We start from the raw sequence: 26,757 nt of genomic DNA, 5'->3' as shown, positions 1-26,757 counted from the left end.
AATGGTAGGGGGGAGGTTGAGGTAGAAGTGAAACTATGAAGGGATAACAACAGAGAGTTTTTGGGGTGACAGAACTATTCTGTATATAGGTGGTGATGAATACATCAATCTATGTGTCTTAAAACTGTATAGATGCGGGTTTTTAAGGTCTATGTTAATGTATGATAAACTTTAAAAAGAGAAGAAAAAAGAAAGGAATAGAGCATCAACATGTAGATTAAATAAGATAATGGTCACTAGGGTGTTCGTTTTATAGTAACTCTTTAAGCTAAGTTTTGTGTAGTTTTCTGTATCTTTATTTTAAATAAATGTTTAAAATAAAAGTGAAAGGGATGAAAGGGGAAAGGGGAACAGCCTGGGTCAGGGAAGGCTTCTTTTGAGGAGGTGACAAGAAGACGAGAGAATTGAGAGATGACAATGAAGCATTAAAGTGAAGAATGGGAGGAGAGTATTTGAGGCAGAGAACTGGAGGCAAGAGATAATAGGTAATATAGAAGGAGGTCCTGATGCAAGAACAGGTAGCTGTTCTATCCTAGCAATAGGGTATCTCTGTGTGTGTGTGTGTGTGTGTGTGTGTGTGTGTGTGTTAGATTTATTACAAGGTATTGGCTCATACATTTATACAGTCTGGCAAGCCCCAAGATGAGCAGGGTGAATTGGCAAGCTAGAGATCCAGGAGAGTCAATTGTTTAGTTCCAGGAGGATTCCTAAGGCCTGAGAACCAGAAGAGCAGATGGTGTAGTTCCAGTCCAAAGACCAGCAGGCTCACAATCCAGGAAGAGCCATTGTTTCACTTCGAGTCTGTAGGCAGGAAAGAAGTCAATGATCCAGTTCAAAAGCAGTCAGACTTCTGTCTGACTTTTTCCTCTCTTACTTGGTGAAGGGTTAGCTTTTTTGATTTTAGTCATGCCTCCAACTGATTTTTAGTTGCTCAGTCGTCCAATTTTTTGTGACCCAGTGGACTATAGCCTACCAGGCTCCTGTGTCTGCGGAATTCTCCAGGCAAGAATACTGGAGTGGGTAGTCAATCCCTTCTCCAGGAACTCTTCCCTACCCAGGGATCAAACCCAGGTCTCCTTCATTACAAACAGATTCTTTATCATATGAGCCACTAAGGATGAGGTCAAATTAGGGAGGGCAATTTGCTTTCCTGAGTCTATTTAAAAGTTGCTGCTGCTGCTGCTGCTGCTGCTAAGTTGCTTCAGTCGTGTCTGACTCTATGAGACCCCATAGACAGCAGCCCACCAAGCTCCCCCATCCCTGGGATTCTCAAGGCAAGAACAATGGAGTGGGCTGCCATTTCTCTCTCCAATGCATGAAAGTGAAGAGTGAAAGTGAAGTCGCTCAGTCGTGTCCGACTCTTCGCGCCCCCATGGACTGCAGCCTTCCAGGCTCCTCCGTCCATGCGATCTTCCAGGCATGAGTACTGGAGTGGGGTGCCATTGCCTGTTAATCTCACCTAAAAAACACTCACAGAAACACCCGAAATAATGTTTTGCCAAATATCTGGGCACACCATGGCCCAGTCAAGTTGACACACAAAATTAACTTATTACAGAATGTGTATTACAAATGTACAAAACAACTTCATTGAAGGAGGTAGGGTTAAGAGTGCTGACCCAGCTAACTTTGGAATTAAATGGAGTCTGGGACACTAAAGGCAAAAACAACTGCACTAAGGAAATGTGACTAAGGTATGTTCTTTAGTTAGTAATAATGTATCAATTCATTAGAAAAGACTGATGCTGCAAAAGACAGAAGGCAAAAGGAAATGGGGCGGCAGAGGATGAGATGGTTAGATAGTATCACTGCCTCAATGGACACATCAATTTGAACAAACTGCTGGAGATACTAAAGCACAGGGAAGCTTGATGTGCTGCACTCCATGGGGTCACCAAGAGTCAGACACGACTTAGCAGCTGCACAACAACAGCAACAACAATGTATCGATTCTGGTTCTTTAATTTTAACAAATGTACCATACTAGTGTAAGGTGTTACAGAAATGAATAATAGAAACCTCAAATAAAACAGTCAACAAGTCAGAGGAGGAGCTCTTACAACTTAGGACAGTAGCAGCCCGGAACAGGAAGAAGAAAGACAGACTTCCTTTTTTCGCCTGGCAAGAGTTTAGCCAATGAAAGATTTCCACAACTCAGCCAATGAAAAGCCACTATATTTGGAACTCTCAATTCGTCCAATGAGCTGTCTGTTTATTAGACTTTGCAACTTCCTTTCCATAACATTCTTTTTCGCCTGAGGCAGAGGGCTTTGTTCGTGGCGGCCATAGTTGGAGACCCCAGGGTATAATTGTTTGCTGATTCTGAGTAAATCGGCTTTTACTGGAGAAGTAACTGGCAAACTGTTTACGGTGAACATTTTGGTGTCCAATGCAGGGATACAGAGAAGACCCCACAACGACTCTGAGGCCTAAGCAGATTGGTAAGTTACCTAAAAAGTCCATTGAGGTGTTTTGTTTTTTTTAATCACCAGCCCTGAGGCCTAAGGGTAAATTTTTCTCCTGGGGGTTTATTCTGATTAAAGTCTTACTCTGTCTGTGAGTTAAGCACTTCGGCCTTTTTTTTTTTTTTTTTAAACCGGGCTATTCCAAATGAAACTATGCTAGCCTTTAGCTGAATTTCTTTTGGAACAGGAGCTGTTTCATTGAAACTGTGCTGTTCAGTCTTCAGCCTGCCTCGTTCAGGATTCGGGTGTGCTGAGCAGCCTTTGTCCTGGCTCCTTTAAAACTAGACTGTTCCCTTAGAACTGGCTGGTGTAGGCCTGCAGGGTGTTTGAGCCCATTTAAGCTGTTTTAGGCTGTTTGAAAATTACTGTTTTACTCTAAAGATAAACCTCTGAGAAATGTGATTCCAATTACCTAAATACTTTGAGGGTGCCCTTACAAGAATCCTGACTGATTTTATGTTTAAAAATCTGTAGTCCTTCCTCATGCACATTTCTAAGTAAATGGACCAACCTAACCAAAGGCAATTGAGAACATGAATGGGGATTATGGAGAAATACTGAAATCCAAAACTTACTTTTCCTAAAACAAAATTGGACAACCATATCTGTAAAATTTCCAAAACTGAATGGAATGCCTATTTCTATATTATATTTCATTATAAGATCAACTGAGGCAACCAAAGACAAAATGGCTGCCAAAGCCTCATGTTCCTTGTCCCTGGCTTCTATATCTCAGATACTGTCTCCAGTGTCATCTTGTTCCTTTCCTCTGACTCTGCCTCTGGCATCATCCTCCTTCTTCCCTTTTATACCACTTACACCTCATCTATAACTCAGTTCCCCCATACTAATTCTCTGGCAAAACTTTCCCTTTTCTCTGAAACTCCCCTGTGCCATTTCCTCTGAACTTATCAGAACCTGTCTCTTTAAAATTAAGCCTTCAAAGGATCCAGAGGCTAAACTCTTAATTATTTTATATCTCCTGGACTAAAGTGGAACTGCAAAGCCATAGTCAAAGATTATCCCAAAGTAACTGAAATCCTTACAGATTTGCTGAAGAATATAATACAGTTATTCAAACTTATCAACTCTGACTTAGATTAGTTAGTTCATATGCCTGTCAGTGAAGACCAGGCCCAAATTTGGATGAAAATTCACAACTGGGGAAATCCTGAAAGTGCTCTAGAATTATAACTGGGAGACCAGCCCATTAACGTATAGGATCAAGCTCAGGCGATCACTAAGTGATTTCCAGGAGCAATTCGTAAGGCTTTCTGAAAGCCTGTTAATTGGAACAAAATTCAGGCTTGCACACAAAAATCTGATGAACCTATTCATGACTATTATGATCAACTTCAGAATGTATTTAAAGAAAATTCTTACCTTCCTTCAGATGTTGATTCCACTTGAGTAGCTTTCAACTCTATTTTTATTAGTGGGCTGAACCAGGATCTTTCTCTTCTAGTAAAAAGGACCAAGATTGAATGGGAAACTTTGTCCACTCCATATTTAGTTAATCTGGCAAACCAGGTCTCTCACACTCTAGATTAGTCATGTAAAATGCTGCTGCTCCTGCTGCTAAGTCGCTTCAGTCGTGTCCGACTCTGTGCGACCCCATAGACGGCAGCCCACCAGGCTCCCCCGTCCCTGGGATTCTCCAGGCAAGAACACTGGAGTGGGTTGCCATCTCCTTCTCTAATGCATGAAAGTGAAAAGTGAAAGTGAAGTCACTCAGTCGTGTCTGACTCCCAGCAGACCCCATGGACTGTGGCCCACCAGGCTCCTCTGTCCATGGGACTTCCCAGGCAAGAGTGCTGGAGTGGGGTGCCATCTACTCACAAACAACAGCTATGGAAAGTCACTAATTAAAAACTAGGTAAATGAAAACTGCTAAATTCTTAATCTTCAATAAAAACAAATGGAGGTCCCTAAACAAAAACAAAACCCTCCTAGTTTCTGCTATTATTGCAAAGAGCCAGGATATTAGAAAAGAGATTGTTACCAATTTTTGCACTTTGGGTGCCTGCAGCCTTCTAAGTTGTCTTTCCAACATCCCCCTAATTCTCAATAACAAGAGTCAAAGGAACTATAAGAGCTATTCCCAATCCCTCCCTTTTGATTTTCTTGAATAACATTTCTCCATGTTAAGGATAAATTTCTTCCAGTCCTAAGTGACACCAGAGCCACACTCTTTGGTGTTCAATTCCACTACAATAAACAGTCTCTGCCTTGGAGTACTAAGATAGTTCAAATAGTAGGGTTCTCTAATGAACTTCAAAAGGTTCCTATGTCTGAAGTCATTCTTTTCTTTAGGCCCTTTGAGAAACACACACCATTTTCTCCTCAGTTCCTCCACCCCTACCTATTTATTTGACCAAGACTTCTTAGGGAAGTATCATGCCACAATTTTTACAGAATTTCTACAACTTGACAGTAGTCATCAAAGCAGTCAATCCGTTAAATTAAATGACCCTTTGACATATTTTATTTCTTCTGTCTTTGATGGTACTACAGCTGATTCTGGAAACACTGATCATTTGTTCCTACTGGATCAGATACCACCCTCCTTATGGGCAAAATCTCCAACTGATTTTGGTAAAATTCACAGTGCACGTCCCATCAAGATCCAAATAAACACCCCCAAATTTCTCTCCAGAATTAATCAACACCCTGTAAGGAAAGAAGGCCTTCGAGGTAAAAAGCCTATGATAGAAGATAACAAGTCATCATTATCCCTTGTACTAATCCCTATAATCCCCTGATTTTACCATCGAGAAACCTAAGGGCTGAGGATGGAAGTTTGTCCAGGATCTCTGAGCAATAAACAAGACTCTTATCCCTCGACACTCTTTATTCCTAATTCTCACACACTACTAACATCCATTTCCAACAGAAGCAAATTCTTTACTATAATTGATGTATGCAGTGCACATTCTAACCAATACCTTTTTGCCTTCATTTGGAAAACAAAACAGTGCATCCGTACAGTAATGCCTTGGGGTTTTACTGAGAGCCTTTATTTCTCAGAAATCCTGAAGGCTGATCTGGATGATACAAGTTCCTTAGGGGTTCTTCTTTGGTGCAATGTGTAGATGATTTGCTTCTTTGTTATCCTTCTCAACCCTTCTCACAGGAAAGCAGCATCCACTTGCTAAAGTTATTAGCCTTAAAGGGACATAAAGTTGCCAAGGGAAGATTGCAGTTTTCCCAAACCCCCTTCAAAATTTAGGACAGCTGATACCAGAAAAAGGGCTATACCTGAACCCAGAAGGCTTCATGTGTCCTAAGCTTCCAGAAATCCAAAATGAAGTGCCAAATGTGAGGTTCTCTCAGGCTAGTTGGATATTACTCAAACTGGATTCCAAATTTCTCTCTTATGGCCAAATCTCTGTATATTTTACTAAAGAGCAACCTCAACCCAATTTTATGGAAAGAACCAGACAAAATAGTCTTTAAGGCCTTAAAGAGTTTGATGAACCCACACACTCTTGGGCATCCAATGATCAGATTCTCTTTTCCAGTTTTATATATGAAAAGGAAGATAATGCCTTTGGGGTACTCATCCAAAAACATGAGGACCACTATCTATCCACAGAGTATTAAAGCCAGCAACTGTACACTGTGGCACAGGTCTACCCTGCTATTATTGCAAACAGCCAGGATATTAGAAAAAAGATTGTTACCAATTAAGCACCTTGGGTGCCTGCAGCCTTCTAAGTTGTCTTTCCAGCTTGCCTTAGAGCCATTACTGCCACTGCCTTTTTGGTTAAGGTCATCAAAAAGATTGAGGTGGGATTCCTTTCAACCATTTTTGTACCTCATGCAGTAGAAGCCCTTCTGAATTCTCATCACACTCAATATTTCTCAGTCAGCCACCTCACTTCCTAAGAAGTCCTTTTGTTAAGTTCCTCACAGAACTCTTTTAGGTTGTAATAATGTTAACCCTGCTGCTCTTCTGCCCTCCATCACCAATGAAGTCTCTCACCACTACTTAATGCTGATGGATCATATCCTGATCCCTTGTGATGACCTGCAAGAAAATAATTTGGGTAATGCTGGCTTCTCAAAGTTCACTGATGGTTCTTATCTAAAAGTTGATCATGGTAAATACTGTGCTGGGTATGCTATTGCAACTCCTTTCGTTGTTTTTGAGGCAGTACCAATGGCTACTTCAGCCCCAAAGTCTGAATTATGTGATCTTACACAAGCTTGCACTTTACTCACGTTCAAAACTGCGAGAATTTATACTGATAGTAGATAAGGTTTCGGAGAAGCTCATGATTTTGGAATGTTGTGGAAGCAACATGGCTTCCTAACTTTCAGTAGAGATAAAATTTAAAATGTCTCCTATGTTCAAACATTAGTGAATGCAGTACTTTTACCTGCCACTTAAGCTATTATTAAAATTCCAGGACATTTTTAACTTGACTCCCTGGAAGCTAAGGTAAATTACCTTGCTGACAGTTCCACAAGGAACGCTGCCCTTAAAGGAATCAAAAGCAGTCAAACTTCTGTCATGATACAAAGGGGTATTTCTCCAAATGATAACTTAGAAAAACTGGCTGGAGAAGCCCAACAATTGGTCTCAAAAAAGAAAAAAGACTGGAAATTCAACTCTTGGTTTGATAAAAAGAGAAAGCTCTGATTCAAATCAAATAACAACTCAGTCCTACTAGAGATTCCAAAATTTATACTCCTAACCACTATACATGCATTAGATCATTGGTCTACTGACAAAATTCTTGCTTTCATGAATCAATATTGGTGGGGAAACATTTAGAAAGTTGCAAAAAGTGCCTACCTCACTTGCCCCACTAATCCAAAGGACAACCCAGGGAAGCCTGTTACTGCTTCCAAACATTTTACACTGTCTAATGGACCATGCAAGGTCTGGCAATTAGATTTAACACAACTTTCCCCATCTCAGGGATATAAATATATTTTGGTCATGGTGTGAATGTTTTCACACTGGACTTAAGCCTTCCTTTGCAGACAGGCTACTGCTTTTTCTGTGGCTGGTCTTTCTGGAAAATATTATCCCTACCTGGGGAAATCCTCCCACAATTCATGATGATCAAGGGACCCATTAAATTTACTGGTCAGATATTTTGATATCTGTGCTGTTTGGCCAGTTTTACAATACTTTCACTGCATTTAGCATCCTCAATCCTCTGGTTTAGTCAAATGTACTAATGGAATTATTAAAACTCAATTGGCAAAATTTGTATGGGCCCTCCAAATATATTGGCCAAAAGCACTGCCACTGATCCTTCTAAATCTTATATCCATCCCTTGTGGAATTCAAACTCTCACCCTTTGAGATAGTCACAGGACACTCAATGTACTTGGCTCCTGCATTGTTTAACCTGCAGCTGATAAAATGAGAAATATTCCAGTGTTGCAAAGGCCTAATTGCTTCTATTAAAAATAACCTGTTGATTTTCTTTGTACAGACCACTGAAGAAACAGATTCATGTTATTCAAATCCCCACCTAATATTTTGCTTGTTATATGGTGACATAATAAATACAAATTATATTGAAAAATAAAAATAACCATGTTTTGCTAGAGCAGTGTTTTCACAGTGCACTCTCTGGAGATGAAGACCTTAAGCACCCTTGCAACCTGGAGATTTCATATACTGGAAGAGACAGCTTCAGAAGGATTCTCTTTAACCTCACTGGAAAGACCCCTATCAAGTACTGCTAACCAACCCTTGTGCCATGAAACTCCAGGCAACAGACTCTTGGATTCATATGACACACGGAGAGAAAGCAGCACACCCCGAGTGGACCTGCATGTCATCTGGTGACCTGACAGTAAATAGCTCCCAGAATTGAAGCACACAACATCTGATGGAACAGCTTTCCCAAGATAGTTAGATCAGGCTTGTCAGAAGTTTGTCTGCCAAATCTTTCATATGATCTCCAATGTTTATGATCTTGATGATATGTGGACTTTCAGTTCAGTTCAGTTGCTCAGTCGTGTCCGACTCTTTGCGACCCCATAAATCGCAGCACGCCAGGCCTCCCTGTCCATCACCAACTCCCGGAGTTCACTCAAACTCATGTCCATCAAGTCAGTGATACCATCCAGCCATCTCATCCTCTGTCGTCTCCTTCTCCTCCTGCCCTCAATCCCTCCTACCATCAGAGTCTTTGCCAATGAGTCAATTCTTTGCATGAGGTAGCCAAAGTATTGGAGTTTCAGCTTCAGCATCAGTCCTTCTAATGAACACCCAGGACTGATTTCCTTTAGGATGGACTGGTTGGACCTCCTTGCAGACCAAGGGACTCTCAAGAGTAAGTGGCCTCAGAGTTGTGCCTTCTACCCTTCCTTGTTACCCAAATGTGACCTCAGTAGGTTTCCAGTGTGTATGCTTTCCCTCCATCATGGAATACCACACTCAGGAAAGGTCGTTTCTGGCACTGAGGGACAAAAAGTCACTGAAACCAGAAAACCCGAGTCTTAACCAGCACTGCATTAGAATAGGAGGTCAGAAAGAGGAGCTCTCACACCCTATGACAACAGCAGAGCCCAACAAGAAGACTTCCATTTCTTGCCTGGCAAGAGCTCAGCCAGTGAGAGATCGCTACAACTCAGCCAATGAAAAGCCACTATACTTCAAGCTCTGCTGCTGTTGCTGCTAAGTCGCTTCAGTCATGCCTGACTCTTAGTGACCCCATGGACTGGAGCCTACCAGGCTCCACCGTCCATGGGATTTTCTAGGCAAGAGTACTGGAGTGGGATGCCATTGCCTTCTCTGACTTCAAGCTCTAAATTCCCCCAATAGACTCTTTTGTTTAGTATAGCCCACCCAACTACGTTTCCCCCTCCTTGCTGTGAGGAGTACTTGCGTGTGACTTGCCATGATGGCAGACCCCAAATTGTAATTCTTTGTTGATCCCAAATAAACCCATTTTTGCTGGAAAAATAACTGGTAGTCTATATGTGTTACATCAGTACTACTAATAAAGGGGTAAACAGGTGCAGGCTATAATGTGAACTCTCCGTACTGTCTTTGTAACTTTTCTGTATATCTAAAACTGTTCTTAAAAAAGTTTATTTCAAAGTTGACTTAAAAAGGAGTACAATACAGTTTGTCCAGAAAAGATAGAAAGGCCCGGAGCTGTGGTAGTTTCTCTGGCCCCTGAAAATCTCACTCATACAGCCTGTGAGACCCTTAATACACAGACTCTGAAACTAGACCACCTGGGTTTGAATTCTGGGCATTACCACTTACTAAATGGGTAAATCTGGGCAAATTAGTTAACCTTTTTGTGAATGATGGCCCCTACTTTTTGCCATGTTATTAGTATTACATGAGTTTAGTATGTATAGATTGCTTAAATGAGTGCTGGCACACTGTAAGTTCTATGTAGATACTTTGTAAACTTAAAAACGTGATGACTAAAAATTCATTTAGTAATTAGCTATATAATCAGACAAGGTAGGGAGATATGAGTTTGATTGCTATAAACCAAGCAGTGGTTACCATGGATATGTCAGAACCTTGACAGCCAGCATAAGGGGGCAACTAAGCTGTGTTACTCTGGAAAGAAGCCTAGAAGGCACAACACATCTTCCTATTACTCTATTACTCCATTTTAAGTCTTTCTCTCAAAAAGAACCAACTTCTAATCAGATACATAATTAACCACCTCAAGGTAAGCAAAATATATCATTATCTCCATTCTGTAGATAAGAATTCTGAAAAGGGTAGATTTAATTTAGATGATTTCATCCTAGAGTACCCAGGAGAGGTGCAGGAAGTGAAAGGACCTGATAATCCCTAGTCCAATTATTTTCTTTCTTGGTTATCCTACTTATCTTTCTTTAAGATATGTTCTTAAGGAAGAATTTGTGTGATGCCAGTTGGACCTGTCTTAGTGGTACTAACAAATACAGACTGTCTGAGATCAAGCTAGGAAGCTCTGCAATTATCAGGAAATAGACATGAAGCTGCTACTTCCTGTCTTAAAGCAAGATGGCTACCATGGAACCCAGACAATCAGACACTGGCGTTTCAGGCTCCTGGTTTTATCAGCTTCATGAGCAAAGCTGGAATAAGGCTGGTTTTGATCACAGGCCACATACCAGGTTTTCCTTTGGAAGGGCATAAGCCAGACCTATTTTCCAGGAGGTCCATATGGGAATCTGAATGATTTCCCAGGGAATGAACAATGATCTAATAAGAAATGCTATAAAATGTGAGTCTCTATTTGGGGATAGCAGTTATCTAAAACAGTGGGTGATTCTGCAGAATCCTGCTAAGTTATCCATTAATAAGCAGATACATACTCACCACTGTGGAAAATTCTGAAAGAGATGGGAATACCAGACCACCTGACCTGTCTCTTGAGAAACCTATATTCAGGTCAGGAGGCAACAGGTAGAACTGGACATGGAACAACAGACTGGCTCCAAATAGGAAAAGGAGTACGTAAGGCTGTATACTGTCACCCTGCTTATTAAAATTATATGCAGAGTACACTGGGAAACGCTGGGCTGGAAGAAGTACAAGCTGGAATCAAGACTGCCGGGAGAAATATCAATAATCTCAGATATGCAGATGACACCACCCTTATGGAAGAAAGTGAAGAGGAACTAAAGAGCTTCTTGATGCAAGTGAAACAGGAGAGTGAAAAAGTTGGCTTAAAGCTCAACATTCAGAAAACGAAGATCATGGCATCCGGTCCCATCACTTCATGGGAAATAGATGGGGAAACAGTGGAAACAGTGTCAGACTTTATTGCTTTGGGCTCCAAGATCATGGCAGATGGTGACTGCAGCCATAAAATTTTAAAGACGCTTACTCCTTGCAAGGAAAGTTATGACCAACCTAGAGAGCATATACAAAAGCAGAGACATTACTTTGCGAACAAAGGTCCGTCTAGTCAAGGCTATGGTTTTTCCTGTGGTCATGTATGGATGTGAGAGTTGGACTGTGAAGAAAGCTGAGCGCTGAAGAATTGATGCTTTTGAAGTGTCGTGTTGGAGAAGACTCTTGACAGTCCGTTGGACTGCAGGGAGATCCAACCAGTCCATTCTGAAGGAGATCAAACCCTGGGATTTCTTTGGAAGGAATGATGCTGAAGCTGAAGCTCCAGTACTTTGGCCACCTCATGCGAAGAGTTGACTCATCAGAAAAGACTCTGATGCTGGGAGGGATTGGAGGCAGGAGAAGGGGATGACAGAGGATGAGATGGATGGATGGCCTCACCGACTCGATGGACGTGAGTTTGAGTGAACTCTGGGAGTTGGTGATGGACAGGGAGCCCTGGCGTGCTGCGATTCATGGGGTCGCAAACAGTCGGACACAACTGAGCGATTGAACTGAACTGAACTGACTCACCACATAATCATCAGAGAGCTAACCAAAGCCCATCTGAGTATCAACCTAAGTACTTTGGTAACCCAAACAGAGCTTTCCCCAGCTCTGGGCCCCATACATAGACATTCAGTTCAGTCACTCAGTCATCTCCGACTCTTTGCGACCCCATGAATCACAGCACGCCAGGCCTCCCTGTCCATCACCATCTCCCGGAGTTCACTCAGACTCACGGCCATCGAGTCAGTGAGGCCATCCATCCATCTCATCCTCTGTCATCCCCTTCTCCTCCTGCCTCCAATCCCTCCCAGCATCAGAGTCTTTTCCAATGAGTCAACTCTTCACATGAGGTGGCCAAAGTACTGGAGCTTCAGCTTCAGCATCATTCCTTCCAAAGAAATCCCAGGGCTGATCTCCTTTAGAATGGACTGGTTGGATCTCCTTGCAGTCCAAGGGACTCTCAAGAGTCTTCTCCAACACGACACTTCAAAAGCATCAATTCTTCAGCGCTCAGCTTTCTTCACAGTCCAACTCTCACATCCATACATGACCACTGGAAAAACCATAGCCTTGACTAGATGGACCTTAGTCGGCAAAGTAATGTCTCTGCTTTTGAATATGCTCTCTAGGTTGGTCATAACTTTCCTTGCAAGGAGTAAGCGTCTTTTAATTTCATGGCTGCAGTCACCGTCTGCAGTGATTTTGGCGCCCAAAGCAATAAAGTCTGACACTGTTTCCACTGTTTCCCCATCTATTTCCCATGAGCAGATGCCATGATCTTCATTTTCTGAATGTTGAGCTTTAAGCCAACTTTTTCACTCTCCTCTTTCACTTTCATCAAGAGGCTTTTTAGTTATCATATGACCCAGCAACTACACTCCTAGTTATATACTCAAGAGAACTGAAACCATATGTCCATACAAAACTTATACAATCCTATGCACACACACACATATATAGCAGGATTATTCATAAGAGTCAAAAAGTAGAAACAATCCAAACATCAATTGATGGATGGATAAACAAAATGTGGTATATCCATACAATGGAATGTTACTTAGCCATAGACGGGAATGAAATATTAATACATGCTACAACATGGATTAACCGTGAAGCAATTGTCTAAATTATCCTCCACCCCATCACCAATTCCAAGGTTGAATAAAGATATTCCTAACAGGGATGAACTATGGCTGAAGGGATAGGCCACACCTAATGCCATCATGCCTGTGTAGGTTGCTTTAATAAGAAATCACTGTTTTGCCACTAGAGTTGATGATAATCGGTTCCCCCGAACCCCACCCATGACATAAACAAGGTTGGACAGAATGAAATAATGGACTTTTGACAGTCCCAGTCTGTTTATCAGTTTCTGCATATTCATAAGCTAATTTAGGTTCAGAGTTAACCATGGGCTGATTTCTTGTTTCCCTTAATATTAAAGAACTAAGCTGAATCATGTTCCGGCTTCTGACTTCCTGCTGGTGTCGCCTAAAGACAGCTGAAGAGACCGAAAGGTAATACTATGATTATTTCCTTGGACCCGCTCCACCATTTCCCCCAGTGCACCTAGCCATGGTCCCTCACAGGACAGATCCTTACGACATATATTATTAGGGCATGACTAGGTAGTGTCTGCAAGATTAGGGGCAGGGCTGGGGAAGGATGGCAGTTCTACAAGGCAAGTGAATCAAGGAAGCAAAGTGTCCTTGGAGGCTTCGGGGTGTAGTTCCCACTCCACGTTCTACCACCTGGCTGTGCCTTTATGACTGCATTGGGACTACTGCAGGCAGAGCCCCAAACACCAAAAGTATAATTCTTTGTTTAGACTAACAGTACTTTTAAGGCTGTGACTCATTTTTCTTTTCCATTTCTAGACATGTAGTCATCATCATCATTGGACTGGACAACTCAGGCAAAACTGTTCTTGTGGAGGCGTTCCAAAGACGTAAGGAACTGAGAGCATTCGGTACTGGTTTAGGTCTCCCCTGGGTCCCAGTGACCAATGAAATGTCATGCCTTCCTACCCTTACTTCATGGCGCTCAAGTTACCTCATTGGAAGGTAAACACTTCCCAACACACATGAACAAGACACACACAGAGAGAGACACACATACACTCCTCTCCTCAGGTGTTACCAGCCTGTTTATGTAATGTCTGTTACCTGCTCCCTTTACGAGATATCCTAATTGAAGGTCTTTTCACAGTGTCAGTCTGAATGAACTGTGACTATGCAAAGCACTGCAGTTGATCAGGAAGGAAAGCAAGTTTGAAACAGTGTCTAGTTTCAGAGCTCAATTAATGTGGAATTTGGTCTAGATAAGAGAGACAAGTGTGGGATGATGAAGAAGTTTAATAACGTGAAACTGTTTGTGACAGTTCATATAGAGGGTTGGAGCTTGAGAAATGGTGTCAGTTCAGAGACAGGCAAGTTTAATACCAAATCTCCAGTTTAATACCTTGACATTTCAGCCAGTGGTTCAGCCTGATATTCCACCTTACAGGCAGCAAACTTGATTCTGCCTCTCCCAAATCTCTGATTGGCAGAAATGATAATTAAGGTAAGAAGCAGCAAGAAAATCAAGGAGCCAAGATAAATCACAAGGTTACTGATAAAGGGAATAATTTTTAGAGCCCAACTCAGCACCACCCCTAGATTCCCATCCAGTCTGGGTGGGGCCTGAGAATATATTAAGAACACCCCAGGCTTTTCTAATAGCCATCGTTGGGAAGCACTCAACTGTAATTAGCCTTATGCTATTTTTCCTATGAGAATAGCATGTGCTTTCCATTCTAATTCCTAGAAGACAGAGCTTGCAGTCTAATTTGTTACTGTTTAACTTGCCTTGTGCTTGATGAATAACTTGGGGATGATTCATAAACTTCATTCACAGAGACATTTTTATGGCTAAGAAGCAAATTTCCACTGATGTCACATTCTGAAGAATTATCTCAGGCCACCTCTGTCCATGTAAGACTTCCAGAGACTAGTAGACTCCTCTGTACCCAAAATGCAATAGCTTGCCCCCTATCAGTTCAGTTCAGTTCAGTCACTCAGTCGCTCAGTCATGTCCGACCCTTTGCGACCCCATGAATCGCAGCACGCCAGGCCTCCCTGTCCATCACCAACTCCCGGAGTTCACTCAGATTCACATCCATCGAGTCAGTGATGCCATCCAGCCATCTCATCCTCTGTCGTCCCCTTCTCCTCCTGCCCCCAATCCCTCCCAGCATCAAAGTCTTGCCCCCTGTGAGCTCCTGCAAATGCTTATAATTGCTGAAAACAGATGATAGCCTAGGGAGGAAGTTCCAATCTATAAGCAGTAACTTGTGTAAATATTTGAAGACACTGGCTCTAAAATATTTTGGGACATAAGCCATTATTACCAGCAACATCATTCACTCTAACTATTTTGTCTGGCGTGGTCATATGGGGCAAGGGATCCAAGCATGGGCACCAGCAGTGCTCCATATGAGGGTGTTTAAAGCAGTTTCAAACCTAGCTATATATTTCGAACTTGAAAAGAAAATGCTTTCTGAGCCCCACCCCATTTCTCTCTCTCTCAAAGAATGAGGCCTAGTGTCATAGGTTTTAAGAGCTCCACAGGTGATCCTGGTGCACAGTGGGTACTGAGAGCCAAAAGTCAAAATCACACCAACTCACAGGGGACCTGAAGGTTCAGATATTTGGGCCTGGAGAATCAAAAATCTTAACAAGTGCGCCAGATAATGCTGAGACAGGCAAAAATTCTACTGCTCTTTAAGGCAGTGAGTCTCAAAATGTAAGGTGAGAAAAATCACCTAGGGATTTTGTTAAACATAGGAGTTTGCTAAAAATAAATAAATAAAGATACCTGAGAGAAGAAGATGTAAGATTAAAAATTAAAAAAAAAAAGATGCTTGTGTCCCAAGTGTATAGATTCTTATTCATTTGGCACAGGGTGGGACTTAACCATCACCCCCATGTAACTCTAAAGCAGATGATCCCCAAACTATGTTTTATGTAGCATTCTGCTAGGGATATAGAGATGGATTTGACTCAGTACCTGTCCTCAGAGTGTTTATAAATTAATAGAGGAAATAAGAGAAATGTACATTGTCAGAGAGCAACTTCTGATGGTTTCTAGGGTTTGCCAACAATAGACTGAATTATTGGAGAATTGGTAAGGTTGAAAATATAAAGAAATAACAGGGAAAAAACATAAAGTTTGCTTGGATATAGAAAACACAATTTAAAAATTACCTTTAGAGTTTTAACCTATTCACTTATTATTTTTAAGTAGTCTAATGTAGACATAACAAATAACATAAAATTGTGAATGAAAATTATATGTTCTGTGAACACTATAATTAAATAATTGACTAACATAAAATCAGAAGAGGACATTATGAGATGATAGTAAAATGTAATATATACATATACACACATACAGAGGCATATTATGTATACACATAAATGTGATCTGAAAGCAGGACTTCTCAGCTAAGCAACTTATTCTGGCAATCCTATAGAAAATGTCCCATGTAAATCTGAAACTAGAGATAAGAAGCTGATTCTGGTCTTAGAACTCCCAGGTATGAGTGTAGAGAATCTGTAAAATCATCTTGCTACTAATGTGGGCAGAGATCTAAGCCAGGCTGTTGGTTTAATAGACTGGAATGTGTCTACAGAAATGCTGAACTGCATTTCTCTGGGGGCTGAGTGAGAGGTGGGATGCCCTGTGGGACTGTATGGTCTGGCCATAGCCTTGAAAGGGCAAAGGTGTCTGAGTTTGGCATGGTTTCTAGGAGATATGAAAGGAAGAGGACATCATACTCTCCTCCACAGTAACAGGCCCCATAAAAATTTACTGAACACTTACTATGTGTAAGGGAATGCGGAGCCCCTCCCTCACAGAGCTTATATTTTCACTGGGGAGGCAGGATGTGCACAGAATGAGGTGAAGGACCAGTTTAACACACCATGTGCTTAACTAGAGATCGAAGTGAGAGCCGGGCCAGTCAGTGAGGCTTCCTAAAGAAAGTGATACTTGAGCTGGGCCTTAAAGAAAGGATGGGAGAGAAGAGCTTTATCAGATGCATTCAACAAATATTTATTGAACACCTGTCTGCCAGTTTCTGTGCTTGACATTGTGAATATATAATAGTAAATACTGAAAGCGTTTCTATCCTGTTGCAGTTTATAACCCAGATAAATAAATCACAGAATTTATAACACTGTAACATGGGCTTCCCTGGTGGCTCAGTAAAGAATCCTCCTGCAGTGCAGGAGACCTGGGTTCAATCCCTGGGTTGGGAAGATCCCTTGGAGGACAGCATGGCAACCCACACCAGTATTCTTGCCTGGGGGATCCCCAAGGAAAGAGGAGCCTAGCAGGCTACAGTCCATGGGTCCACAAAGAGTCAGACACTACTGAGCGACTAAGCATACATGTGCTGTGGTAGTGGTAAGCCCAGAAGAAAGGCACCTTATCCGGACTTGGGGATGGTAGTGTGAGTTAAGAAAATTTTCTAGAAGAAACAAGATCTGAATTGACCTTTTAAAAACAAAATAGGTGTTAACCAAGCAGAGTAGTGGAAAAGTATTCTAACCAGTAGGAATAGTATCTTGTGAAGGCCCAGGGCAAGGGAGAGCCTGACATGCATGTGGAATGGGGGATAGGGAGGCACACGAGTCAAGAAGCAGAGGGAGGAAGAGGCTGGGTACCAGAGACCCTGGATACCAGTCAGGGAAGAAACGGATCTGGCAGGTTAGGAGGTAAAAGAGTTTGTATTCTGTCTTCAGAGCAGCAGGCACTCAAGGAAGGTTACTGAGCCAGGATAGGATAGTATGGGCAAAGTGCTAGTTTAGGAAGATGAATCGGCATGAGCAGGATGGCAGGACACCTCCATAGGATTCCTGAGGGCAGGCTCTAATCAAGGTCCAGATAATCATGTAACAAATTCTTTCATCCTCTCTTCCCCTATGCACAGAACTCCCTAGTAGTAGTAGGATGGACAGTTGTTCAAACTCTGAACTAACCACAGTCCTGGTGGATAATTATGAAGTTTCCATCTATGACCTGAAAGGAGACATGCAGGGCCGCGAAATCTGGCCAAACTTCTATGCTCAGGCACATGGGCTTGTTTTCGTCCTGGATTCCAGCGACTTGGAGCGCATGCAGGAAGTGAAGGTCATCTTACCCAACCTGCTGTCTGATGAAAGAGTGGCTGGGAAACCCATCCTCCTGTAAGACTCTCCTTTTGTGTCCAATTTCCCCTTCCCATTCTGAGCCTTTAGAAGAGAAGTAGACAGAGGAAGGCTAGGCGGTTTCTCTGTCACATCCAGGTAGACCGCCTCTCCTCTTTGGCTGAGGGGTAGTGGCTCAGTCCTCTGTGGGCTGTTTTCAAGAGCCACTTTCTACCAGACACTGCCGTGGGGGAACCTGTTATCTAATTGTGCAAAGGTAATTTTGAAGGCAAGCATCAAAGGGAAATGCGCACACCCTCCTCACCCATTTGTCGACTCTTCCTGAAGATTGCGTCCCTACCTTTGCTTCTCTTTTCTGGCTTCAGTCTCTGACCTTGAGATGAAGGCAGAAAACTCCTGTGTTGCATAGTCAATGCCAGTGGCCTGCTCCCTTGGCAGACTGCCTGAGACTTATGCCACTACCTCTTATTCCAGGGTGATATTTCAGGTGGCCTGTCAATCCTCCCCACCCCCTTTTAGCCTTTTTTATTCCTTGTTAGCACCCCCAGCTCAAGCATGAACAGAGTTTAGGGGAGGGTATAAAAGCTCCAAATTTGTTCCTATCCCAGTTAGAAATTCTAATTAAAGTTTGATGGTGTAGTGTAGAAGTGAGAAATGAGGCTTGGGGATTATCTCGGATTCAGATTACTTGTGCTATTCTTTCCTCCATTGAGAGCTGGCTAGAAAAATGTCTGGATCACCTTACTGGGTATGGCTTAAAAGCTAGTCCCTGGATATGGAGCAGCTGCACCAGAATTGGATATCCCCCTCTTTCCTTTCCTTTCTTGCCCTTGGTCTCTATCTCAGTTTCACTCATCCTCTCTTCTTCCCTCAAAATCTTCCAATGCTTGGTTTTAGCCTGGCCAACAAGCAGGATAAGACGGACGCCCTGCCGCCTGGTGATATCATTGAATATCTGCTGCTGGAGAGACTAATGAATGAGAACAAGTCTCCGTGCCGAGTGGTAAGTGTCCTGCCCTCCCTTCCCTTGTCCTCTCAACCAAGGCTGATGCCTTCCACAGCCCATAATTAGTCTCCTACGCCAGATCTCAGGCAAAGCCTCTCCCTGACACAAGTATGGTAATGATTTCTGACTCAACGGTGATAAGTACCACTCACTTACAACACTTTTGCATCTGTTTCTCATTAGGCCTGCCAAATAGCTCTTTAAAGCTAGAAATTTGAGTAGTCTCATTTTATGGTTAAAGCCAAGACTCAGAGACTCTGTGTGCCTTGTCCGAGGTTATACATCCAAGACATGACACTTGATTAAAGGACCTAGCTTTTGTACCTTTCATTTACCTTCTCAGGAGTAAACATTGAGTATCTCTTCAGTTCAGTTCAGTCGCTCAGTCGTGTCCGACTCTGTGACTCCATGAATCGCAGCACGCCAGGCCTCCCTGTCCATTACCATCTCCTGGAGTTCACTCAGACTCAGGTTCATCGAGTCCCTGATGCCATCCAGTCATCTCATCCTCGGCCGTCCCCTTCTCTTCCTGCCTCCAATCCCTCCCAGCATCAGAGTCTTTTCCAGTGAGTCAACTCTTCGCATGAGGTGGCCAAAGTACTGGAGCTTCAGCTTTAGCATCATTCCTTCCAAAGAAATCCCAGGGTTGATCTCCTTCAGAATGGGCTGGTTGGATCTCCTTGCAGTCCAAGGGACTCTCAAGACTCTTCTCCAACACCACAGTTCAAAAGCATCAATTCTTCAGCGCTCAGCCTTCTTCACAGTCCAACTCTCACATCCATACATGACCACAGGAAAAACCATAGCCTTGACTAGATGGACCTTAGTCGGCAAAGTAATGTCTCTGCTTTTGAATATACTATCTAGGTTGGTCATAACTTTTCTTCCAAGGAGTAAGTGTCTTTTAATTTCATGGCTGCAGTCATCATCTGCAGTGATTTTGGAGCCCAAAAAAATAAAGTCTGACACTGTTTCTACTGTTTCCCCATCTATTTCCCATGAAGTGATGGGACCGGATGCCATGATCTTCGTTTTCTGAATGTTGAGCTTTAAGCCAACTTTTTCACTCTCCTCTTTCACTTTCATCAAGAGGCTTTTTAGCTCCCCTTCACTTTCTGCCATAAGGGTGGTGTCATCTGCATATCTGAGGTTATTGATATTTCTCCTGGCAATCTTGATTCCAGCTTGTGTTTCTTCCAGTCCAGCGTTTCTCATGATGTACTCTGCTTATAAGTTAAATAAGCAGGGTGACAGTATACAGCCTTGACATACTCCTTTTCCTGTTTGGAACCAGTCTGTTGTTCCATGTCCAGTTCTAACTGTTGCTTCCTGACCTGCATACAGATTTCTCAGGAGGCAGGTCAGGTGGTCTGGTATTTCCATCTCTTTCAGAATTTTCCACAGTTTATTGTGATCCACACAGTCAAAGGCTTCGGCATAGTCAATAAAGCAGAAATAGATGTTTTTCTGGAACTCTCTTGCTTTTTCCATGATCCAGCGGATGTTGGCCATTTGATCTCTGGTTCCTCTGCCTTTTCTAAAACCAACTTGAACATCAGGGAGTTCATGTATTGCTGAAGCCTGGCTTGGAGAATTTTGAGCATTACTTTACTAGCATGTGAGATGAGTGCAATTGTGTGGTAGTTTGAGCATTCTTTTGCATTGCCTTTCTTTGGAATTGGAATGAAAACTGACCTTTTCCAGTCCTGTGGCCACTGCTGAGTTTTCCAAATTTGCTGGCATATTGAGTGCAGCACTTTCACAGCATCATCTTTCAGGATTTGAAACAGCTCAACTGGAATTCCATCACTTCCACTAGCTTTGTTTGTAGTGATGCTTCCTAAGGCCCACTTGACTTCACATTCCAAGATGTCTGGCTCTAGATTAGTGATCACATCATCATGATTTTCTGGGTCATGAAGACCTTTTTTGTACAGTTCTTCTGTGTATTCTTGCCACCTCTTCTTAATATCTTCTGCTTCTGTTAGGTCCATACCATTTCTGTCCTTTATCGAGCCCATCTTTGCATGAAATGTTCCCTTGGTATCTCTAATTTTCTTGACGAGATCTCTAGTCTTTCCCATTCTGTTCTTTTCCTCTATTTCTTTGCATTGATCACTGAAGAAGGCTTTATCTCTTCTTGCTATTCTTTGGAACTCTGCATTCAGATGCTTATAATCTTTCCTTTTCTCCTATCTCTTAGGAAGTCTTAAGAGCCTCTCTAGGTACAGCAGAGCTTCTGTGTACCTGTGTGCTGAGGGTGATTGAGACTATGGGCCCCAGAGGTCCCAAGCTCCTGGGCTAGAGTCTTCTATTTTTGTCACAGGAACCTTGTTCAGTTGTCAAAGACCTCCAAAGGAGCCATCAACCTATAATTGATGGCCTGAACTGGCTGTTATCTGCCATTGGGGAGAAATATGAAGAGCTGTGTGCTCGCCAACAGCCACTGCCACCAACCATTGCAGCCTCCAGTGGCACTAGAGGATTTGAGGAAAGATCCCCAGCAGACAGGTACTGAGCTGCCTCTGTTAGGTGTACTGATAAGAATAGATGTGGGAGTTAATCTTCAACAAAAGCAGGGAGTTCTGGGAGGAGCATGAATTCTGTGAGGTGCTGAGCAAGTCTCTCGAGATCAATTGGCCCAAATGGGGTGAAGGCAGTGATCACAAACATCCCAACACTGTTAGGTACATCCTCCCCTAGGCACAATTTGAGTGGGATGAGTTAAATCATCAGTAGTAGAGTTTCTCCAAAACAGAGTTTCTATTCTCTGGTTTGTTACACAGAGGAGAAAAGGAACACAAGCCCCTTAAGGAGCTTATTGGCAATATTCTATGGATAACTATCCTGGAGCTGCTCCACATTCTGCGCTTCCCATTCTCTGATCATTCCAATAATACAGCAAGGTGGGAGAGAAGAGGAATATAGAAAAGAAGAAGAAAAAGAAACAGGAGGTGATCAAGGTTTTGAGGAATAAAAAGACTAAATGTCCTCTTCATCTGTTGTTCCTCTAATTGTCAAAAGACACATGGCAGGGATGGGGGGATAGTTGAATTTGATTAAGGAGCTTGAATCTGTTTTCACTATGGCTTTATCCTCTCTATCTTCTCCAGCTTTGCTACCCAGATGGGAATGTCCAAAGAAAATAGACAGCATGTAGGACAACACTCAATGGAACCTAAGCCTCTGAAGTCAATCCTGCTAGTAAGTGGCTCATTAAATGTTATTGCCTCAGGGACCAATCTCTGAACTCTTTGGGCACCAACTGACTTTCTCCTTCATCTTGCTGATATACAGAAAGAAGGTGTAAGAATAAGACCCAAGAAGAACCTATCAGTAACCCTTGCCTTAGATGAACCCATGGAGGAAGGTGAATATTCTGGGGGAAATGGATCTCATAACACCGCTGGAGCTGGTAACACCACTGGAGCTCATAACACCACTGGAGCTGGTAACACCACTGGAGCTCATAACACCGCTGGAGCTGGTAACACCGCTGGGGCTTGTATCATTGCTGGAGCTCATAACACCCCCGAGCTTCACTGTGGTCCAAGTGATGACTTTCAGCCCCCAGCCCCATATACTGGGGATGATCTTTTTGAAGGTAAGGCTGGATCACTGATTAGTTAGGGTAGAAAAGATAAAGGCCTTTCCTCACAATTTAAAGTGAGGAGTTTTGAGCCCAAAACTCTTTTTTCATGCTATGGTTGGTGATCAGGAGAGAAGCAGATCAAGTGCTTGGAGAGTACCATCTGGCAGCCCAGTACGATGCTCCAAGATCTTTGTTTGGATGGCTGTAGGGTTATCTTAAAGGTTATGATTTCCAGTGATGGACGTACAAATTGGTACAATCTTTAAAGAGAGTAGTTTGGTTGTCTGTCTCCCTCCTACTCTCCATCTGTCTCTCTCTATGTGTGTGTGTGTGTGTGTACATGTGCACATGCTCAGTTATGTCCAACTCTTTGCAACCCCATGGACTGTAGCCTGCAAGGCTCCTCTGTCTATGGGATTTCCCAGGCAAGAATACTGGCGCGGGTAGCCATTTCCTACTCCAGGGGATTTTCCCAACCCAAGGATTAAACCTGTGTCTCTTGTGCCATATATATATATCTTGGAGAAGGAAATGGCAACCCACTCTAGTATCTGTGCCTGGGAAATTCCATGGACAAAGGAGCCTGGTGGGCTACAGTCCATGGTATCACAAAAGAGTGGGACATAACTTAGCAACTGAACAACAAGAACAGCATATATATATATATACATATATATATATATATATAGAGAGAGAGAACTTTAAAATTGTGGAAACCATATGAGCCAATCATTTTATGTCTTGAATTGTAGCCAAAGATAATTAGACAAGTACACACACAAAAAATGCTCATAGTTGTTCAATCACAGCATCGTGCATAACAGCTAAAAGCTGGAAACAAGCTAAAGGTCTAACAATGGTGAATGGCTAGATAAATTATGGTGCAGCGATACAATGGAATACTATGCAGACCTTAAAAGGGCTAATGCTGACATATTGACTGGCATGGAAAGTTTTCCACAACCCAATGTTTTGTTGGAGAAAATAGAAAGTACACCATGTACAGCATGATGTATATATGTCCACAGACTATCTGGAGGGAAATCACCAAACATGAGCAGTGGTTTTCTCTAAGGGTAAGAGTCTAGGTGATTTTTAGAAGAGCCGAGGTACCTTTCTTAGGATTTTTGTATTCTCAGAAATTTTTTAATAATCAGATGTGATTTCTCCCAATACACTAAAGGCACTAAAAAAAGAAAGCTGTGAGGATTTAAAGGCCCATTGTTGTTAATGGCTACTCCATCTCAAATGTTTCTTGGCCCCAGTTTCCATGATGGTAAACTGTCGATTTTATAATGTCACCTTTGCTCTCCAAAGAATCTGGCCCTTCAGGCTACCTCAGTCTTGGGTTGTTACATCTACACAGGGGGGCTGTTAGTTCTGTCTGTTAATACCTCCACAGTCCCCCTATAATTCCACCTACTCTAACATAATATCTCTTAGAACTCCCGTTGTGCCCATACATCAATCTTCAAGCCATCAAAGGAATCTTATCCCGACCAAGAGGCTCAAAAATAGTTAAGGGGAATGAATAGTTTGAGAATAGCTTGAAATAGTTTAAGAATGAAGATGACCTGGACAGGAACACTGAGGACAGAAGTGCTGCTCTGGGAAGGAGGATGCAAGGTGGCAGGAATCCAGCAGCAGAGTGGAAGAAGTGTCTTTCTAGATGTCTGATTCTACTCCTAAGTCTCTGTCCAAAATTGAAACGCATTTTTCATTTCTATAACCTCAGAGCCAAGGGCAAAAAGGATAATGGACACCTGGGACTCAGAGATGTTACTGGACAATCCCCGATGAAGCCTTTGAAGCCTTTGACGTGGTTAGTATTCCTTAGGTGAAGGGAAGAGAGCAAGAGGGAGAGCAAGTATGAGGTCAGGGCAGAGAGGGACACCTGGTGGGATGCCATCTACACCCCTTGGAAAGTAGGCAACACTCTCCTCACCTGGAAGGACAGGAAGTCTGGTGCCTAGCTTCGCTTGCAGTGATACCTGTTTTCTTTTTCTTTTAGCAGACTTTTAACAGAGAGCTAAAGAGAAAAATGAAGGAACATCAAAAGAAACACCTCATATCCCTCCTTTATAAATGGGTTCATCTGCAGAACCATTAAGATTTTTCAGTTTTCAAATTTCTGTCTGTTAATACCTCCACAGTCCCCCTATAATTCCACCTACTCTAACATAATATCCCTTAGAACTCCCGTTGTGCCCATATATACATCTTCAAGCCATCAAATGAATCTCATCCCCACCAAGAGGCTCAAAAATAGTTAGGGGGAGTGAATAGTTTGAGAATAGTTTGAAATAGTTTAAGAATGAAGACGACCTTGGCAAAGAAGATCAGAAGATCTTTGTACCCAGATGCTCCTGATGAAGTCTGTGAGCAACATATCAAGGGTAACCAACTGCAATTGAGTCTTAGAAGTACAGGGTCAGTTTAGAACTACATTTTCTCCCCTTGTGTTCTTGGGTGGAAGGGGACTGGCATTATTCTGCTGAGAATTATGCTCTACGGAATCATTTTTAGTCACGCCTCCGAAAACAACTTGGTTTTAAATTCCCAGCCACTGTCTGTGAAGCCTGGCAACAATTCTTTTGCTGTCCCTTCAGAAATAGCAACTGATATCTCTCCTAACATTTAGGTTAGGTGTGCAAAAACTGTATGAGCTTAAAAACATTCAACTGTCCATCCCAGAGAGGGCAGTGTTAGTGGTGGGAATCATCATTCATTATGATTACAGCTGCTACTTCACCATCAGTACCACAACCCCATTTCCTGAGTGCCTTCTGGTTGTCAGACATAGCACTAAGCTCTTCACATTCATTATTTTATTCACAAAAACCCATGGGTGTAGGCAGCATATTTGTTTCTGTTTTACAGATGAAGAAATTAAGAGGCAGAGAAAAATAGCTTATCTAAGGTCCCAGAGGTTGTAAGATGCAGAACAAGGAACCAAACCCAGATCTGATTCTGAAGCTACTTTAGGCCAGAAAGATCTTCTTATGCTTTTCTCAAACTTTACCCAGAAGAGAAAGCTATATCCAGGGCAAATGTTGACGCTTCATCATGCCCATGTTAGAAGAATTAGGTTGACTGCAGTAAGCACACTGATGGCAGTGGCAGACCCAAGTGAGCTAGCACTTCCATTCTGCCAGACACTAGGCTAAGCGGTTTGCGTACATTCCTGCCTTTCATCTTCACAAGCCTTTGAGGTCAGTTCTACTATACCATCATCTTACAGAGGCAGAAACTGATGTTTAAAGAGGCCAAACAATTTGTCCCAAGGCACCCATTATGAAATGACAGAACTGCTCTTCAGACTAAACCAAGTTCCAACTCCATAACTCATGGTCTTAACTCCTACCCTATATGGTCTCACCAGGAAGTATAAACCAACTAGCCTATAATTGTTTCTGAGAGAGAGAAACCTGGCACATAATAACCATCAGTCTCACAACCCCATCTGGAGGGCCAGACACTGTCTAAGGCTGCAGCATTTGCTATTATGCATTGCATATGGCCTTATGTCCAAGGGGACCACCTCAGGCACTTTGTGGGTCTTTGACAGGATTCTAAGGTCCGGCTTATTAGTCATGGCGATGGAAGCAATCTTAAAGAACCTCCAGTCCAATCCCAATTGTTATACAGATTAGGCATTTGGTACAGAGAGGTTAAGTGACTTGCTGAAGACTGTAGAGCTGACTACTGACAGACATGTTCCTAAAATCCAGACCTCCTGTGTACCTGAGCTAGTGTGCTATCTTCCCTGCCCCAATATACTACACCCTCTCTGGGTCTTCTCTGGACACTCTTGACCCATTTGGACTTGTGCTTGCATAATTGCTAAGTTACTTCAGTCATGTCCGACTCTGTGCAACCCTATGGACTATAGCCCACCAGGCTCCTCTGTCCATGGGGTTCTCTGGGGAAGAATACTAGAGTTGGTTGCCATGCCGTCCTCCAGGGGATCTTCCCAACCCAGGTATCGAGCCCACATCTCTTCCGTCTCCTGCACTGGGAGGTGGGTTCTTTACCACTAGCACCACCTGGGAAGCCCATCTTGACCCCACCTACATTCCCTCCAATTTGTCCAATAAATATTACTGGAAAATTCTGCTGACAGTCATTCCAACCCAGGGATGTAGCAGATGTCTCTTACTGAAGAGGAGTTT

At 42.6% G+C, this 26,757-nt stretch overlaps 1 protein-coding gene across 1 annotated transcript; it reads left to right on the top strand.

Moving 5' to 3' along the window:
• Positions 1-13,254: 13,254 nt before the first annotated feature.
• On the top strand, positions 13,255-25,521 carry ARL13A (ARF like GTPase 13A). Its single transcript, XM_068962501.1, has 8 exons — positions 13,255-13,313; positions 13,674-13,744; positions 17,771-18,026; positions 18,885-18,990; positions 21,320-21,504; positions 22,107-22,197; positions 22,291-22,597; positions 25,466-25,521. Exons 1-8 carry the CDS (start codon positions 13,255-13,257, stop codon positions 25,519-25,521), a joined length of 1,131 nt encoding a protein of 376 aa, XP_068818602.1.
• The last annotated feature ends 1,236 nt before the right edge of the window (positions 25,522-26,757 follow it).

Source organism: Capricornis sumatraensis, chromosome X (genome assembly GCF_032405125.1).
Source record: "Capricornis sumatraensis isolate serow.1 chromosome X, serow.2, whole genome shotgun sequence".
Taxonomy (NCBI): domain Eukaryota; kingdom Metazoa; phylum Chordata; class Mammalia; order Artiodactyla; family Bovidae; genus Capricornis; species Capricornis sumatraensis.
This window is presented reverse-complemented; position numbering and strand designations above follow the sequence as displayed.